The sequence below is a fragment of the Pogona vitticeps genome, chromosome 3 (genome assembly GCF_051106095.1).
Source record: "Pogona vitticeps strain Pit_001003342236 chromosome 3, PviZW2.1, whole genome shotgun sequence".
NCBI classification, from domain to species: domain Eukaryota; kingdom Metazoa; phylum Chordata; class Lepidosauria; order Squamata; family Agamidae; genus Pogona; species Pogona vitticeps.
Window position 1 is genome coordinate 245,376,249 of NC_135785.1, and position 18,396 is coordinate 245,394,644.

The following is an 18,396-nucleotide window of genomic DNA, read 5'->3' on the forward strand; positions in this document are numbered from 1 at the left end:
AAAGGAATCGAGTGCATGTCACATTTTGTCCTTTGTCTAGCAAGATGACTCAAGTTAGTAGCAGTCCTGGATAGTTTTTTTTTATCAAATAATATCTATAAATGGCAACTATCATGCCATAGCAGATCTACTATAATGCATACATAAAGAAGAACATATGTTTTCTAGATCCTCAGATCTTCATCCACTTTCTATACTGTTTGTGCCTCTTAGGTTAATATATAGATTCCAAAAACACCCTATCATATGCAGGATATGCCATTAGACGAAAAGGGCAAGACAGCTGCTTTAGGCAGTCAGGAATTTAGGATGCTGATATTTGAATAAAAAGGTATTTGGTACAAGAGCTCTGTCACATCTCTATGTCTTAAACTAGACTTGCCCTTGTGTGTGATGTAGGATGCTGTTGAAGTAAATGCCACCCACCACTGAAGTAAATTTCAGCAACCAGCATACTGTTGGGTTTGTTCACAGAATTGGGGGTCTCATCCTGTCCTCCTCTTAAGGCAGCAAAATGTATTGGGCTGGATTTAACTGAAGTACGACTCAATCGTCAGATCCAGCAATTTCTGTCGGTGAAAAGGAAGGGAAGACATATTTTTTCCTTTTCAAGAGCAAATTCTGCCTCGGGTCAACCATTTACTTTTGGTGGTACAAACTATTTTCAACGTTTTCAGCAGCCATCCTTAGTGTGCCTGAATCTGTATCTAATTGACAAAGGGGAAAATACATCAATATGAACATTGAAATAAAAGGTCATCGTTGCCTTTAGCTCCCCCGCTTCACAAGACAAGCAGAACGACACTCAATTCCCCTCAGGGCAACATTGCCGCCTCCCCCCCCCCTCACTAAAGCTATCGGAAGACGACAGATTGATTGACTTCAGTTTTCAATTCTAGGCCGCGATTGGAGGGGTGGGTGGGGAAAGAGTATTGCGGTCCTTCATGATTGGCCATCGCTTCTCCCAATCAGATTAAGCCACTCGCCCGTTCCCTCAACCCCAAAAACAAAGGAGGAGGGAGAACAGTTTATTAAATTCATATGAGGGGAAGCAAGGGATTGGTGTCCCCCCACCCTGGCCGCTTCCATTCGCATTTGCCCCTTCGCCTACGCGGCCGGGCTGGTAGAGACCAACAGCGGGGGGGGGGGGGAGCGGCTACCATGCAAGCGACGCTGCTGTGGCAGCTGGCGCTGGCGGGAATAGCCGCCTTTTGGGCGCCGTGGCTAAATGGCTCGGAAGCTGCCGGCCCGGAGGCGCCTCCTGACTCGACGGCCGCAGTCAGCGCGGAAAAGAGCCTGGTTTGGGGGCCGGGCCTGCGGGCAGAGCTCACCCTGCCCGTCAGGTATTTCTACATCCAGGCGGTGGACGGCGAGGGACGCAACGTGACGAGCTCGCCGCCAGGTATCCGCGCCCGCCCCGCCTTTGAAGGACGGCCTCTGCTTCCCCGGAGCTCGCCCCGCTCGCTTGCCAGCCGCCACGGGGCGCTTCCAGCCTCGGAAGCCACCTCGGGCATGCCTTGCCCCATCCATCGCCTGGCGTCTGCTGGGGTGGTTTCTCCAGGGCCTTCTCGGAGACCTTTTAACACAAGACCCCGGAGAGGTCCAAGCCCCACCGTCGCCACCTCGCGCAGACCCGCTCCTGAGGCGCTGAGTTGGGCTGCCTCGTCTGAGAGGAATCCACCTCATGTTGAACCAAAGCTTTTCTTCTACAGCAGTTTGAAAGCACGCCAGCTGGAGGCAACAGAAAACGAACCTTTCCGGGAATAGAACAAGGGTGAGGAAGGTGCCACTCCTGGCCCCCTTCTTTCCCCCTCAAAGAGGTGTCTTGTGAGAGGGAAAAGCCTCCCTTCCCGACAGTTGTAGCTTCTGGAAGCCCCCCAGGAGTGGTAACCCGCCTTTTAAATACAGAAGATGACAGGCGCCCCTTGCATTCCTTAACATGTGAAATAGCAGGTTTCCAGAACTGGAAGAGGATATCCAGCAGATCCAAGTTCTCTCTTATATGCCGACAAAGGCAACTGTTTGAGGGCCTGCTGCCTGTAGGAACCCCCTTAGGTGGTAGATGTCATCCTGCCACACCAGCCAAAATCTGTGAAGCTGGTGAAGTGGGAACTTCATTTTAATATCACCAAACAGTGATTCTGAGGGGAAAATTAGCTATTGGGAACCTAGCGCTAATTCGACTCGATGGCCCCTGTGGTCTTTTCCAAGTCTGTGATTCTATGATTGCTAACCCATCTTTTAAATCAGTGGTTCTTAACCTTTGTTACTCGGATGCTTTTGAACTGCAACTCCCAGAAACCCCAGTCAGCACAACTGGTGGTGAAGGCTTCTGGGAGTTGCAGTCCAAAACTCCTGAGTAACTCAAGGTTAAGAACCAGTATTTTAAATCAATTATAGGGACCGTTGCATCCCAAATGACCATCTTTCAAACTAGGAATGGGCATCTAGGCACATCCAGTTTCATTTTGGGTCATTTTTAATTGTCTGTGTAGCCATGGACCTACCAAACAAGCCAAGCACAGCTACCAGAGCTGCATACCCCTTGTGTTAGACTTCTTGCTTTGCTAGAGGTTAAAAAGTGAAATACGTACAGAAACACAAACATGGTGTCCCCCACCTCCTGCAGACTGAAGTGATACAGTTCTTTCTGTCAGCTCATTCAGCTGTGTATATATGCCGGTCCAAAGTGATAAGGTGGAAGCAGAGCTGAGGTAGAATTTTTTTTTTACTACAGCTCCCAGAATCCTGGCTCCAGAGTCCTGCTTCCTGGTAATTCTTCGAGTTATAGTGCAAAAATTGAGTTTTCCAATTGGGTGTCCATGGAACCTTTAGAGTGTATCCCCACCTCACCAACCAAAGTCTTTCAAGCTGGTGAAGTGGGAACCATGTCCCCATTTTCAAATCTCTTGAGTGGGGGATTAGGTTTGGTGGGCCAGTTTGAATAGGGAAGCCTGTGCCAAATAGATAAAACAAACTCCTTTAAGAAGTTAAATATTATATCTATATTTTTCCTCCATTTTCATATTCTCCCACAGTTTGGCTCTCACAACTATTGCATAAGATAAATTTTCTCTAAGAGAAATAAAAAATTCAAAAGTTGCCAGATGAGCTTCACAGCTGATTGGGTGGTTTGAACTTGTTCCCAGTTCAACCTGACATTCAACACTGGCTCTGCATTTGTTGCTGTGGAGCTAAACATTGGCATCTGTGAACTAGAAGAGGAATTGGCACAATTGGACAATTTTTGGCAGCTCTATACACACTCCTTGTCAAGAAATGATTTAATTTTCATGTCCAGAAGCCACAGGAGAGGGATCCCTTCTTTACTGCCCTTCTCAAATATAAAAACATTTATATGAATGGGAGGTATGGACTAAGATAAATAAAAAGACATAAGGAGTGGCATATGAGCAGCTGCAAATAAGGAAAGCAGGAGTAAAAAATGATTGAAAAGAAGGAGGTGACTGGCCGAGAGCAAAATAGGAGCAATACCTTTCATTCTCTTTCAGATCGAAGTTATGAAAACTGAAAATGACAAGCAAGCTAATAGTCTGCCAGCTCTAGAGGCAATGACACATCATCAAAGGGAGGGGAGCAAACAAAGCAAAACAGCCCCAACATACTTGCAGATGGAACTTGCATCTTTATTGCAAGGCCATCCAAGCAGTAAACTACAGAATGATGTGACACCGTGCCCCTGCTGGAAGGTGAAAGGGGACAGGCGGTGAACCTGAATTTATAGGTTGGCCAGGTCCATGGAACTCGGGCGAAGGGAACCCATTCCTGGACAACAAATTGAAGGGAACCCATTCCTGGCTGACCTGCTGTCAGAAGGAGAAAAACAGTGGAATAATTTTATTGAACACAACAATAAACATCACACCTGTTTCTGAATTACAAAAATTTCCTGATTTATTTGAACGAAAAACGGAGCCTGAAGCTGAACCCTCACAGTGATTCCTGTATAGTTCAGGCACAAGCTGTTAATTTTATACCCAGTAATGCATTCTGTGGTTTTTCTGTTCTTGAATGGAACCAAACAATGCATATAGTTCTGATTATATTATATTATACTCCTAGTCAGGAAGAGTGGGAATGTGTCTAATGTTCAGAGACAACAAATACGTTTATTTGCTGTTCCAGAAAAATATTGAAAGTGATATTTGAATCACACACTGTTCAGAGTCATAAAAGACATGGTAGATCTGCAGAATTCAGGTCTGCTTTTTTTCTGAGTAAAAGTGCATACATTTGTGAAACTCTTTTGGATTTTCTTTGTTTTGGGATGCTGTCTGGTTTTGGGGAGTGGTGAATTTTTAGGTACTTTGCCCCCCCCTTGCTTTGCTGTTGACCCTCTGGCTGAAAAAGTTTAAGCCAATGCATGATAGAGTCAAATTTAGTCAATTACCACAGTTCATGTCTTATCAGAATGAACTGTGATAATTTTTATGTAATTATAAAAGTTCTGACACATCTATTGTGAAGTTGATTGCTAGTAGAGTCAAAAGAAAGTATACATTGTTAATTAATGTAATCCATTGTCACAGGATGTAGTGATTGGCACTGGATTAGATGTCATTCAAGGGGATAAGACCATTTCATGGAAGATACATCTATTACTAGTCATCATGCAGCTGAATACCAATGAAACTAAGCAGCAATAATTGCCTACAGTTATTTCTCTTTTTTATTTATTGTGTAGGGCAATTTAAAATAACAATCAAACCAGTCTCCCCGAAAGAAGTAATCCAGATCCATGTTCCTAAACTTCTGGCAAGGAATGATGGATCCTTTCTTATGCGGTATAGGATGCACACGAGTGTCAAAAAAGGACTAGAGTTGGAGATTCTTTATGATGATGCACATGTAGCTCAGTCTCCTTATATCCTGAAAGGTAAGTTACCATTCATTTTAATCCCCTAATTTTCTGGGAGTCTTATCCTGCTGGACATTTCACACTTGATTAATTCAGCAGCAGTAAAAACACATATACAGTTGTCCATTCAGCAGATTGCTGTGATGGCTTAAGACTTGAAGTTATCATCCAAACTAGTGACCTTTCTATATGCATATATTAGAACTTCGTGTGATCATAAAACAGGTAAACTGATTGTTTCCCACTCTCCAAGAGGGGAAAAATTCTTACTAACTGGTCATTTTTAAAATATATTATGGAGGTTTAGATGAGAAAGATTGATTTAAAGAGAAGGACTAAACCTGGCTGAAGTGTCCAATAAAGAAACTCCACCAGCACTTTGCTGAGGGAGCTGATAATGATAAGGATATGGATGTGCCCTTGACATCAACATACCACAAAGGGCTGTGTGCTGGTGTAAACAAACCTTCTATACAAGACAGTAAAATTACTCACAATGAGTGACTTTTAAAAATATTGGCCAGGACAAACTAATTTGTTTTGCAGAAAGAGGCAGCTGTATGTTTTATCAAACTGTAAGATGCTTAGTGGACTATTTTAATTAATATTTGTGATTTGTTCATTATTTTCTCAACATGTATTTTCTGTTTTGGCTTTAGCTTTGTTTTGTATATGAAAGGCCTGGTTTGGTAGTAAGAAATTAACTGAAGTAAACTGAAACAATACAAACAGATGACTGTAGGAATGCAAAAATGATAATTAAGTTTCTTCCAATAGTATATGTAATAACTTTCTTAAACCGAGTCGTGCTTAACTTGATCAAATATTTATAATAGTTGAAATTAGTAGATAATTATTAGATAATAAATCTCATAGCCAACCTCACAGTCTTGCTATACTCCTTTAATGCTGTTGTCATGGATATATAATTTAATAATAATATAATCATGCTGTCTATTCTACAAGATTTAAAGTCTCCTATAATTAATTATTTCTTAGAAATCAGAGATCACACTAACGTATAGAACAGAGCCTCATAGATTTGGGCTTCAGTCTCAAACATCAGATATTTTGAGTGTGTTGTCCTTTGCAGGCCCAGTTTATCATGAGTATTGTGACTGTCCAGAGAACAATGCTCAGATTTGGGAAAACAGCCTTTCATGTCCATCTGAGGAACCTCGGATTATTGAGGACTTTGCTGCATTTCCTAGTATTGATCTCCAGCGGATGTTTAATGAGGTGCCTCCAAGATTTGGTCAAAACATGGGAGCCATTATTCATTATACAGTTCTTGGTAATCGCATATACCGTCGGTCCTTGGGGAAGTACACAGACTTCAAAATATTTTCAGATGAAATGTTACTATCACTAGCACGGAAGGTACATTTTATAAATATTTACCTTTCATAGCTATGTTAGTGTACTTTATGTTTACTATGGCTAGAATCCTATTGGCTAGTTATGCCAGCATAAGTCAAGTGCCATACATTCAAGCAGCAAATTGTCATTAGTTAAAAGTTGCTGCATGTATTTCTTATCACACATGAACTAGGATGCAATAAGAGATACAAGTGGTAACTTGTTAACTAGTGACAATTTCCCACTTGCAGTTTTTCTACTTGCAGTAGGATTCTGGCTACTGGATTACATCTACTTCGTTAATTTGTATTTGCAAATACAGATACCCCATGAAGAAATCCATTCAGGGGATCTATTTGTACTGTTAACATCCTTTGATCGGAGCTAAAGACAACCTCTTTTATTAGTTATGAAAGAATCTTTAATTAAGTCTTATATTTTCAAGGCCTCTAACTTCCTGAAACGTTCTCAATGTATACAAGGTGGTAGCATGTAGAGCTATACCTTCAAACAAACTGTTTGTCATAATCAGGAAGCCACAGTGTTAGCCATGTTAACTCTGAAAGTGAAAACGGAAGTTTTAAATCAGTGGCAATCTGCCTCTGGTTATGGCATCATTCACATTGCACAAGTGGAGCTGCATAACAGGATTTCCACCATTGGAGGTACACAGGAAGCTTGCAGCCTTGCCCTGTTCAGTAGGGCCAAACTGAACACACGAGGAGATGGGGAGCATTGTAGCTATGCTCTCCTCCACTTTGTAGAAATCATTCTTTTTTCTAAATGGACTATAAAGCCAAAATTGAGACAAAAAAGTTTTTTAATAAATAGGAAATGATAGTGTGAAGAAGAGAGACTCCTTCATGAAAGGAGGCTATCTTCACACAATAGAGAAGTTACCAACTGTGGTGAGAGTTTCCCATGGAGCAAATGTTGCCTTTAAGGAAAGGCACAGCAGATGGGATTATGGTTTGTGTGCTCTCTAGGTGTGTGTTCACTTTGACCTTACAGTACTATGAATACTTGATTAGGGATCTTGTAAACCTTTTAAAGAAGTTTGACTTCTACAAAAGATTTTCATCAGTTTCATAAAATTGTTTGACTGTTGATTATGTATTTGGTACCTTTATAGTCCCCCCTATCTTTATCCTCAAAATAACCTTCTGAGGTAGATCAGGGTGAGAACACAGCTCTGATCCAGGGTCACCCAATGAGCTGAATGGAGACTTTGGTCTAGTAAAGATTTGAAGCCCAGACTCCTGAGTCTTCGGCCTAAACCTATAATCACTACAGCACACTGTCTCCCACACTTTGAGTCTACACTCCTAATAGCAATCATAGTTCCTTTTTACCTATGGAGTGGCCCACAACATTTACATTGATTGTAGCTGGCCAAGCCACTTAATCATTGAAATAGGATAATGCACAATAGGACAGTGTGGATTATAAAGGCTTGTTTCTTTGTTTTTTTAGGTTCATCTCCCTGATGTGGAATTTTACCTTAATGTTGCGGACTGGCCTGTTGAACATCGGAAAGCAAATGACACCCCCAGCCCTCTACCTATTCTTTCTTGGTGTGGGTCTCTGGACTCAGCTGACATAGTGCTTCCAACTTACGATGTCACACACTCAACTATTGAAACTTTGCGTGGTGTCACAAATGACCCCCTGTCCATTCAAGGAAATACAGGTGAAAGGGGTCTTATGCATTTATTTTGGTGGAGGGGGAATTGCCCTTGAAGTATTGCTGATTGGTGGCAGCTGTTTATACTCTTCTTAGCGTATTTTTTAATCTGTAAGGGAATATTATTGGGCCTCTGAGTTACTTTAAAACAACCCAGATATATTTACTTATCACAGCTGCATTGTATTACCATACATCAAGATGGCATACATAATTTTATCCCAGTTTATCCTTATGAACCTGCAAGGCAAGCCAGCTTGTGACATACGGATGGGTTGAAACTAAGCTTTATGACAAATCAGGGATTTGAAGCCTGAACCTTTGTCATCTGGAATAAGTAAGTTCTTTGCTGTTCCATAACCATGTCCAGGGTCACAAGTACAGAAGAAGCTGGGTTGCCATGTACTTGCTGTGTACGTGGCTGGGGCTACTCTTCTCAATCTTTTTCACACAAAAGTTTTCTCCCCACTCAAGTCTTGTGGGTACAAACCTGTATATGAACATATTTATTTATTTATTTATTTATTTATTTATTTATTTATTTATTTATTTATTTATTTATTTATTTATTTATTTATTTGTATCCCACCTATCTGGCTGTTGTGGCCACTTTCTTCCCCACCCCCTCTTTTCGGCATGCAGAAATTTCCCTTCTGGCATGTTAAGATCCTATCCTTTTCCTACTGTAAAACTGATTAACTCTCAGAAAACCTGAGATGTGTAATAATGGGCAGGCTCCTTAGCCTTTTTTTCATTGCAAGACAGGTGGGGAGTTGATACTGGGAGATGAGGAAATCAGCTGCCAGTGACCTGTGGGACTCAGGGGGCCACATGGTACTCTTATATTCTTTAGGCCAGCAGTCCCCAACCTTTTTGGGACTGTGGACCGGTTGGGGCTGGTGGGCTCTGTGCGCAGGAGGTAGGGGCACCCCGTGCTTGTGGGGGGGGCGTGTCATGCTCACACCCATGTCCACAAGCACAACACTCCCCCTGCACGAGTGTGACACGCCAACAAGTGGGCCAGGGGGCAGAGATCTATCTCCGCAGCCCAGTTCCGAGAAGCCCACGGACTGGCACTGGGCCGCAGACCGGAGGTTGGGGACCTCTGCTTTAGGCCCATCCTTATCTGATACACTGACATCATCTAGCACAGTGGTCCCCAAACTTGGGCCTGCAGATGTTCTTGGACTTCAACTCCCAGAACATCTGGAGGCCTAAGGTTGGGGACCACTGATCTAGCACAAGAGGAGTGCCAGTGTGCCACAGTGTAACAGCATACAGTTTAAGAATATACAAAGTGTCTTTATGTCATTTTCCCGTGACAGTCCTGGGATCTCTCATCTTTGCATATACTGCACACTAGTACACTAACATGAGCTTTGCACAGTGACTTCAAAGATGTTTTTTACCAGCTGAAATGACTCAGAGGGGCACAGAGACTTTGTTATGGGTTACAAAATATTTGCAATTCCCAGCTAGAATTACAAATTAGAATGTATATATGTCAGTTGTTTCAAATCCTAGCTGGTCTTCCACTTCAGCAACTTAAATTGGGACTGTTACATGTACAAGTACTAACAAACGAGCCACAATACCTCTTTTTCTTCATCCTGAAATTGGTTCGGCAATTTCCTTTTCCTCCTGGCTGTCAGTGAACATTAGTGAATGTACTTTTAAGAGAACGAGCACGTGGTTAGGCAGGGTCATGACCATCTTTGTTGACTGTCATTATTGCCTGTCAGCTCATTCACCAGAGTTTATGCCAGGGCTTGGTACACCTCATGCATCAAAATAGTAATACTGAAAGTGTACAAATGTGTATAAAACTAGAGGTCAGTGTGTCATGTTTTTTTCTACCCATGTGCAGTAAACCCAGATTTTCTCTATCCTCTTCAAAAGATGTGGATTTTCTTTTTGCCGTTGCCTTTCACCACATGCTATACAATATTTGTTTTGTTTGTTCAAAAGGCTATTTAATATAATCACACATTTAATGATAATACGTGATTTCTCTATCCTTCTGCCTCCGAAAAACAACTACAGTGGTCCCTCGCTTAACGAGCGCACCGTATAACGAAGAATCCGTATAGCGATCCCTTTTTGGGGATCGCTATACGGAGCTGCCCCAATCGCCGCACTCGCTTTGCGACGATTGGGGCGTCTGGCGGCCATTTTGGAGCCGCCGAACAGCTGATCGGCGGCTCCAAAATGGCCGCCGGATGACCCGAAATGGCCCCCTGTCAGTGTTTTCGCGACCTCGGTAAGCAAGGGGAGGGTGCGAAAACACTGACGGGGCCATTTCGGGTCATCCGGCAGCCATTTTGGAGCCGCCGAACAGCTGATCAGCGGCTCCAAAATGGCCGCCGGACCGCGAAAACATCGCTGGAGGGGTAAGTTTTGGCGCCTGTTGGAACGCATTAAACTAAGTTTAATGCGTTCCAATAGGCTTTTCCTGCCCCGTACAGCGATGTTTTCGGAACGGATTAACCTCGCTATGCAGGGCACCACTGTACTTGATTTGTAATCCAAAAATAAAATGCTCTAATAAGTGGTTGGTGATGTTGAAGTTTCTACCTAATTATTAGTCTGCATAGCCCCTTCTAATAGAAACTGGTTGAACTTGACTTCCACCTTCTTTAAAACATTGTACACATAATGTTTTGGGGAACATCTGGGGAATCTACTTTTCAAAGTGAAGTAGTGACATAACTACCAATATGAATTCTATCTATGAAACTAGATGTTACTCTGGCTCTTAATAAACATGCCATTTTTTTTAAAGGTGAAGCATTAACATCTAGATTAGTGTCCATCTTCTTAACTCCCTTTATTGTATCATCTGTTCATTCCAGGACCTGTCTGGAAGAACAAAACTGAACAAGCATTTTTCAGGGGTCGAGACAGTTGTGAAGAACGACTTCAGCTTGTGCAGCTCTCTAAGGAAAACCCAGAGCTATTGGATGCTGGAATAACAAGTTATTTCTTCTTCAGAGAAAAGGAAAAAGAGCTCGGAAAAGTTCCATTAATGGGATTCTTTGACTTCTTTAAGGTATACCACCTACCTTTGTCAGAGCTTTCTAGTAAAAAGCGTGAAAAAAGGGTTCTCATTTCCCCCCTGCATTTAGGCTGTGTTTGAGGGCTGCTTCAGTGTTATAAAAGTTTTGCACTCAGCCCCTAAAACATCTTAGCATTATACTATAGGAAATCTGACCATTCTGAGCCCCAAAGAGCAAGTGAGCACTGAGTGTGAAATATCCAGGGTAAAGATAGATTTCAACCAAAGAGGTAACAGTTTTTAGCAAAAGAAACAGGTCAGATTGATTCTAGGTAATGAAGGGGAACTGCAGAGAATTCCCTGGCCACTTAACTGAGATATAAAGAGTTTGTAAGTAATATGTTAGAAGTGTGACCTGTAATACACTACTTTGGAAGGTATTGAGTGAACCTTACAAAAAAAAAAACCTTAAAAACTGATAACTGACAATTTTTTTATTTTTTCATTAAAAACAGTAATGTAACAAAGTGATATATCAGTAATGCATTAATAAGGAGTTACTGTTAAAATTAATAGCAGTGGCAGTGACCTACATAATTATGATGTGTTTTGGCCAATTGATTTTAAATTAATAAATAAAAATTCTAAGTTCTGGATAAGGGCACTTCAGAATTGGACTGTGTTTTTCACCAGGGAGATGGGTTGGCCAATTTAAAGGCACCCTTATGGGTCATTTGACTAGGACAGTGACATAATAACCAGGAAGGTGTTTGTCTGTATCTAGAGCTCCTGTGCTTTGCATAGTACAGTAGGGCAACTCCTTATAATTTTCAGTACAGGACACACTGATCAACGAATAGTTACAATAGAGACAGGAAGGCTAATGTTATACAGTGGTGCCTCGCACAACGAGTGCCTCGCACAACGATGAATTCACACAACGATGCCTTTTTCTGTTAAATTTGCTGCCTCACACAGCGATGTTTCCTATGGGGGATTTTCACACAACGATCTCCCTTTTCGCTCCTGTAAAAGTGTCTTACAATGTTTGGATGCTGTTTTAAATGATTGCAATGGTTAGTCCACCTCCTGAAACCTATGCAAACTGATTTTGGTGTTGTTCTGACACTTCGTTAATTTATGATGATTTTTTGAATTTTCTCCATTGGAAACCATTGGATGGTCTGTCTAATGGTTTCCAATGGAAAAAACAAAAAATCATCATAAATTAACGAAGTGTCAGAACAACACCAAAATCAGTTTGCATAGGTTTCAGGAGGTGGACTAACCATTGCAATCAAAACAGCGTCCAAACATTGTAAGACACTTTTACAGGAGCGAAAAGGGAGATCGGGAAGAACTTTAAAAGGCAAACGGAGATCAAAGAGCCCTTTCCCGATCTTCCTTTTCGCTCCTGTAAAAGTGTCTTACAATGTTTGGAAGCTGTTTTAAATGATTGCAATGGTTAGTCCACCTCCTGAAACCTATGCAAACTGATTTTGGTGTTGTTCTGACACTTCGTTAATTTATGATGATTTTTTGTTTTTTCCATTGCAAACCATTAGACAGACCATCCAATGGTTTCCAATGGAGAAAATTCAAAAAATCATCATAAATTAACGAAGTGTCAGAACAAAACCAAAATCAGTTTGCATAGGTTTCAGGAGGTGGACTAACCATTGCAATCATTTAAAACAGCATCCAAACATTGTAAGACACTTTTACAGGAGCGAAAAAGGACTTCGCAAAGGCATTGAAATGTATTGAGTCGGCTTCAATACATTCCAATATAGGAAACATTGTTTCACTCAACGATGTTTCCTATGGGGATTTTCACTGAACGATGGCAATCCGTTCCAATTGGAACGGATTAACCGGTTTTCAATGCATTCCTATGAGAAATGGTGTTTCACAGAACGATGTTTCACACAACGTTGATTTTTTTGGAACCAATTAACATTGTTGTGTGAGGCACCACTGTAATCTTAGGATCCTCGTGCTCCTAGTTCCCACAGCTTGCAAAGTCCCATATTGTGTGTCAGAGTTTCATCTTAAGCACATTAGATTACAGCAATTGTATGAACCAAAAAACTGGGCCGGGGGGGAAACATAGAACAGGAAACAAAATAGCATAGTTACACAAATGTGGGATTACAAAGTTCTGAGCTAAAACACATTTTGGTCATGTTGCTTTCTTTGTCCTCCTTTCTCATTTCACAGTACAAGTACCAAGTGAGCATTGATGGCACAGTTGCAGCCTACAGGTTCCCATATCTTTTATTGGGGGACAGTCTTGTGATCAAGCAGGATTCACCTTATTATGAGCACTTTTATATGGACCTTTTACCATGGCACCATTATGTTCCGGTTAAAAGAAACTTGGAAGACTTGCTGGAAAAAATAAAGTGGGCCAAGGTAATCATCTTTGCCACAAAGGAAAAACTAAAATGCTAAGATAACACCAAACCTACCTCTTATGCTGTCTCTAGCTTTAGAGAGATGGGAAGAAAACTGGAGTGCAGTCATCTTATTGCTGCATGAGAGAAGACAGGGAGGTAGAAGATGAAAAAGCTCAATTCTATCAGATTTTGCACAGTGCCAAGACTCCTCTGAGCCTTTACATATGGGATTGACTTTCCAGAGTATTCTTGGGTTACAATAATTTAGTAGCAAATAAAGCTTCCCTAATGTATGCTAATGTATGTTTCTTAATATCTGTATGTGGCATAGGATGCACCCTAAAATGAAGAGAAATAAAGGTTCATAAAAATAATGGGGCTGGAAATATTTTGTTTTTTAATTTATTTAATTATATTTGCATACAACCTTTAGAAAGAATGCTCACTTACAAAATATCAATACCTGTGTGAAGGTCCTTACCTTGGACTTTCTTCCAATTACCCACCTCCATCTCCTGTTCTATATATATATAAATAATTTACCAACAATTTTCTATTCTTTTTAATAAATATAATTATTATAATTATTATAATTATTATAATTATTATAATAATAATAATAATAATTATTATTATTATTATTATTATTGCTTAACCAGTTGAAACATGAAACAAGGCCTTGGAATTGTTAGGTGGTAAATAGCTGTATAATCATGCTGTTCTATATCTTTTAGAACATATTTCATTGTTTTCTTCATAAGCTTCACAACACATAAAATAGATATGATTATACGGGTTGAAACAATTACATCCCTGTGTTCTTGGTAACCTACTTTATATGAATGAGAGATGTCAAACTTGTCTGTACAGTTAGCTGAAGGCTTCGACCATAGACTTTCATAAATTTATGAAATATTCATCCTTAACAGCACCACACTGCAACTATCTGATCTGAAACAGCTAATATTCCTGAAGTTTTAAAGGGCTAAGGCAAAATAGGAAGAGAATACGGTCAATAATGCAGAAGTGTAGGTAGCTACTGTACATTGAAGTGATTCGTTATACAGTGGTGCCCCGCTTGACGATGACCCCGCTTCACGACGAAATCGCTATAGCGATCGCAAAACAATGATTCCTATGGGGTTTTTCGCTTAACGATGAATAGTTCCCTTCTTCAGGAACAGTTTTTTCGCTGGACGACGATTAGAAACAGCTGATCGGCGGTTCTCAAAATGGCTACGCGCTGTTTTCTGGACCTATTTCTGGAAAACAGCTATCGAAAATGGCTTCCCCTATGGAGGATCTTCGCAAAACGAGCAAGTATTTCCCCCATTGGAATGCATTAACCGGTGTTGAATGCATTCCAATGGGTTTTTTACTTTCACATGACGACGATTTCGCTTTATAGCGATTTTAACGGAACGGATTATCGTTGTCATGCGGGGCACCACTGTAATATCAGTGTACAATAACTGTCTGTACCATAGCATTTCTGCATTTTCTGAAACAGTGAGCTTATCCCTCACTAAGCTCAATTAGATTGGAAAGGAACAAAATGACTTCATATGTTCTTCTCTGATAATTTTTTGTTTGTTATTTCTTTTCAATTTCTCAGGAAAATGATGATTTTGTTAGAAAAATTGCTAAGGACGGTCAGGCAGCTGCAAGAGAACTACTGCAGCCACATCGGTTTTATTGCTACTATTTCAAAGTATTCCAGGTTAGTCCAGGCTTCAGTTCAGTGGTTGCTAACCTTACATTGCTACATACTCACTCTTGCCTTGACTGCTGTAGTTCTGTAGTTGTTTTTTTGAGACAGAACATGAAACCATGATTTTTCAGGCATATGAACATCTTGCACCAAGCCTTAGTCTTACAAGCCACCCTCTTCTCTCTCCTCTTCCTTTGTATGACAGAGGAGAAGACTAGGAATATCTGTGTACAATTTTAAATTAACCAGATTTCCCCTGACATCTGAATACTGTTAAGATACTGTTTAAAACCTGATTTTTAAACAAACCAGGATATTAAGTTGTAGTTAAATCATGACTTGTTCTTAGTAACCCAAATTAAACAAACAGTCCTCCAAACATGGATGCCAGAGTGAAGTAAAAATCAGAATTGGAAGTCTCTGACTACCATCTTATAAGCACAAAATAGGAAGGGAACATAGGGAGAATGGAGGTTGCTATGGCTTTTTCACGTGGTTTCTTGTGTTTGATCTGGATTATTATTATGCTTTAAAAGTCTGGCAAATTTTGATCCACTGTTGCTGAATGACAAAGATTTGTTCATAGTTACTAATAGTTTTCTGTTTCATTTTCATCAGAGTGGGAAAGCCCATATTTTTAAAAGGGGTGGGAGGGTTGAATAGGGCCAATGAATTCTTTAAAGTTTCCCACCATTTCTCTCCCATGTAGAAGATTCCAGGTTTAAGTCTGCAAGGCTGGCAGAGATTCTGCCTGAAATTCTGGAGAGTTGATTCGAATCATTATAGACCATATTGAGTTAAATAAAGCAAATAGAGAGTTCATACATTCAACAGAATCCAAAGCTGTCTTTGGACTCCACTGTTTTCATCTGCAGGTGGAGGAATTGCATTTTTGAATGGTCCATTGTAGGGGAAAAGTCCCATATATGAAGCAATGCATCATCTCTCTCATCTGCTTTGTTTCTATATGTAAGGAGGGGTGGTTTTATTGTTTTGTTTTTTAACTAAGCCCCACCTGTTGCCATGGCACAGGATTTGAACATTGTTTTAAAATAAATTAAATGCAGACTACATGTAGCTGTGCAGGCAAGCTGTCGTTTTAACTGAAGATACATGGCAACAACTTTAACCACACATTTGACGTGAGAAATTTTAATACTCAGTTGCTGAGAACAGGTCCAACTTGTTAAACTTGGCCTTGTGTTCATGAGAGCATCAGGAACATACTCTTGCTAGCATGGGTGTGTGTATGGACAAGGTGTTAACATTACTGCAATTGGTTCTAGAAACTATGTCTAAAAATCATAGCTAAGAATTGCTGGAAGATGCTTTCTCCAACAGTATCTCAATCCTATGCACATTTAATTAAAGGTAAACCCCTTTGACTTCAAATTTACATTCTTCCTAGTTTATGTACTCAGGATTACAGCAGCTATTTTGCAAAGAAAACCATAGTAAGAATTTAGTGTTGTCCATTTTTAAAATGCCACTTTATTCTCCTTGCCTGCCCTGCATTTCCAGCCTTCCCAAAAGGAGGATGAGAGTGAGGAAAGGGAATAGCCTTCGTTTGCTTCCAGTGATGGAAGCAGTACTGTTGGTAGAATAATTTAATTAGGTTCCATGGGAAGGAGTAATGGCTAAAGAGATTATACAGAATGATGATGTGGGGGACGGGGAGAGACATGTTTTTCTTTTGAATAGCTCACTATTGCTGCAGTTTTTAAACACAATTTACATCTTTCAGAAATATGCCAAACGCCAAACCAGTAAGCCCGAAATAAGGGATGGAATGGAATTTGTACCTCAGCCTGATGATAGGACTTCAATTTGTGACTGCCACAGGAAAAAGCCTTCAAAGGAAGAACTATAAATGTGCAGATGGGATGGTCTCTTGCAACAATGATGCGAGACTTTTAATATATTTTAAAGATATACAATCTAGGATGGAGAAATACTGTACCTTCAATGCAGTCCTGTACCCAAAACAGATAAAGCCCATTGTAATGGGATATACTGCCAGGTAAGTCTGAATAGGATGGCAGACTTGGAAACCTTCATCACATGGTTCCTCCTCAGGTTGCTACATGAAATGTGAAGCAAGAATTTATAATGTCTGTGGGCAGACCCTTTTATTCAAGAAGTTTTCCAGCAAGTGACTGGCTGTTGAGAAAGCTTTGGGGGGATTGATTGCCTTTTATAAATTTTTAAAATATTTTTTAAACTTATGTTTTAATATTATAATTATTTCATTGTTTTTTAGAATTGCAATTTTTCTATTTGTTTTTACAGTACCTATATTTTAATCTTGTTATAAACTGCCTTGAGTCCGAGTACTGAAAGAAAGGTTAGGATTTAAGTCAAATAAGAAAGGTTAGGATTTAAGTCAAATAAACATACACAAAGGAAGACTCTACATCATTCTTGAGTGTTCAGAGATCTTCGTATACACTGATCAAAACCTTGTTGCTTGACAAAATAAAATGTACTGGAGCAATGTTCCCTCTAATTTTCTGTCCCGCTGCACAGGAGTCTTGCTCAGTGTGCGTGGGAGGATGGGCAGGGCTTCATTCAAAATGGGAAGTAAATAAACTGCTTGCTGCACCATGTGCACTCCGATGGACTCTGGGCGAGTGTGTCACACACAGCTTAGAGGGAATGTTGCAGTAGAGTAAGACCATTAAATCAGTGGGGATTTAGTGAGTTCAGTTGATTCAAATGAGCCTCACTGTAACTCTAACTGTAACTTACTTTAGCATAAGTCACAGTTAGAGTAGGCCCATTTGAATTTGAATTAACACAGAAGGAGTAAAGTGCCTAGCCCCTAATGCAGGAAGAGTTGACTCCCCAAATCACAGTTGATTCAGTGGGCCTACTTTAGTGTGATTTGCTACACAAAGCAACAGGATTTTGCCCAAAATTTCAGTAACCTGCATAACACTTTATAGTATGTCAGTATTATTTTCTACATCATAGGTCCAGGCCTGGTTGCCTAGATCCTGTTCAATACTGGCAGAGTGTAAAAGTCCACCTGAACAGCTACACTGAATTGGCTCTTGTTGTGCTGATTCTTGTTTATTGTTGTGTCCCACAGCGTTTGAGGAGAAAGAAGAGAGAGAGAAGAGGTATAGGGGAGGGTTTACCTAGGCTTCTGCATCCCAATAACAGGCAGCACGTGAGGGGAGAAGAGATAGCTGCTGCCCTACTGCTTCCATTCTCATGATTCTTCTGGATTTGTGATGTTCAGAGAATCTCCATGAGAGCAGGAAACTTCGATTCACACTAGTGCTAGTTATTACCCAGACATTGGGCATGTTTTGCAGGTAGTTCAAACTCAATGAAATCTGTGTCCTCTGTAAATGATCTGGTACA

At 40.6% G+C, this 18,396-nt stretch overlaps 1 protein-coding gene across 3 annotated transcripts in view; it reads left to right on the top strand.

Moving 5' to 3' along the window:
• Positions 1-999: 999 nt before the first annotated feature.
• The window catches only part of POGLUT3 (protein O-glucosyltransferase 3), a 29,924-nt gene continuing 12,527 nt past the window's right edge, over positions 1,000-18,396 (top strand). The window contains exons 1-9 of one of the 3 annotated variants that reach the window (XR_012084985.2): positions 1,000-1,402; positions 4,706-4,897; positions 5,973-6,259; positions 7,712-7,928; positions 10,775-10,971; positions 13,138-13,332; positions 14,932-15,036; positions 16,772-17,047; positions 18,119-18,253. Coding sequence is in view for 1 of the 3 variants with exons in the window: in XM_020803142.3 (XP_020658801.3) it covers positions 1,042-1,402; positions 4,706-4,897; positions 5,973-6,259; positions 7,712-7,928; positions 10,775-10,971; positions 13,138-13,332; positions 14,932-15,036; positions 16,772-16,897 (1,680 nt within the window). In the remaining 2 variants the exon portion in view is untranslated. Of the gene's footprint in view, positions 1,403-4,705; positions 4,898-5,972; positions 6,260-7,711; positions 7,929-10,774; positions 10,972-13,137; positions 13,333-14,931; positions 15,037-16,771; positions 17,653-18,118; positions 18,254-18,396 lie in introns of those variants that run through there. The other 2 variants (XR_012084984.2, XM_020803142.3) reach the window with 2 other exon arrangements.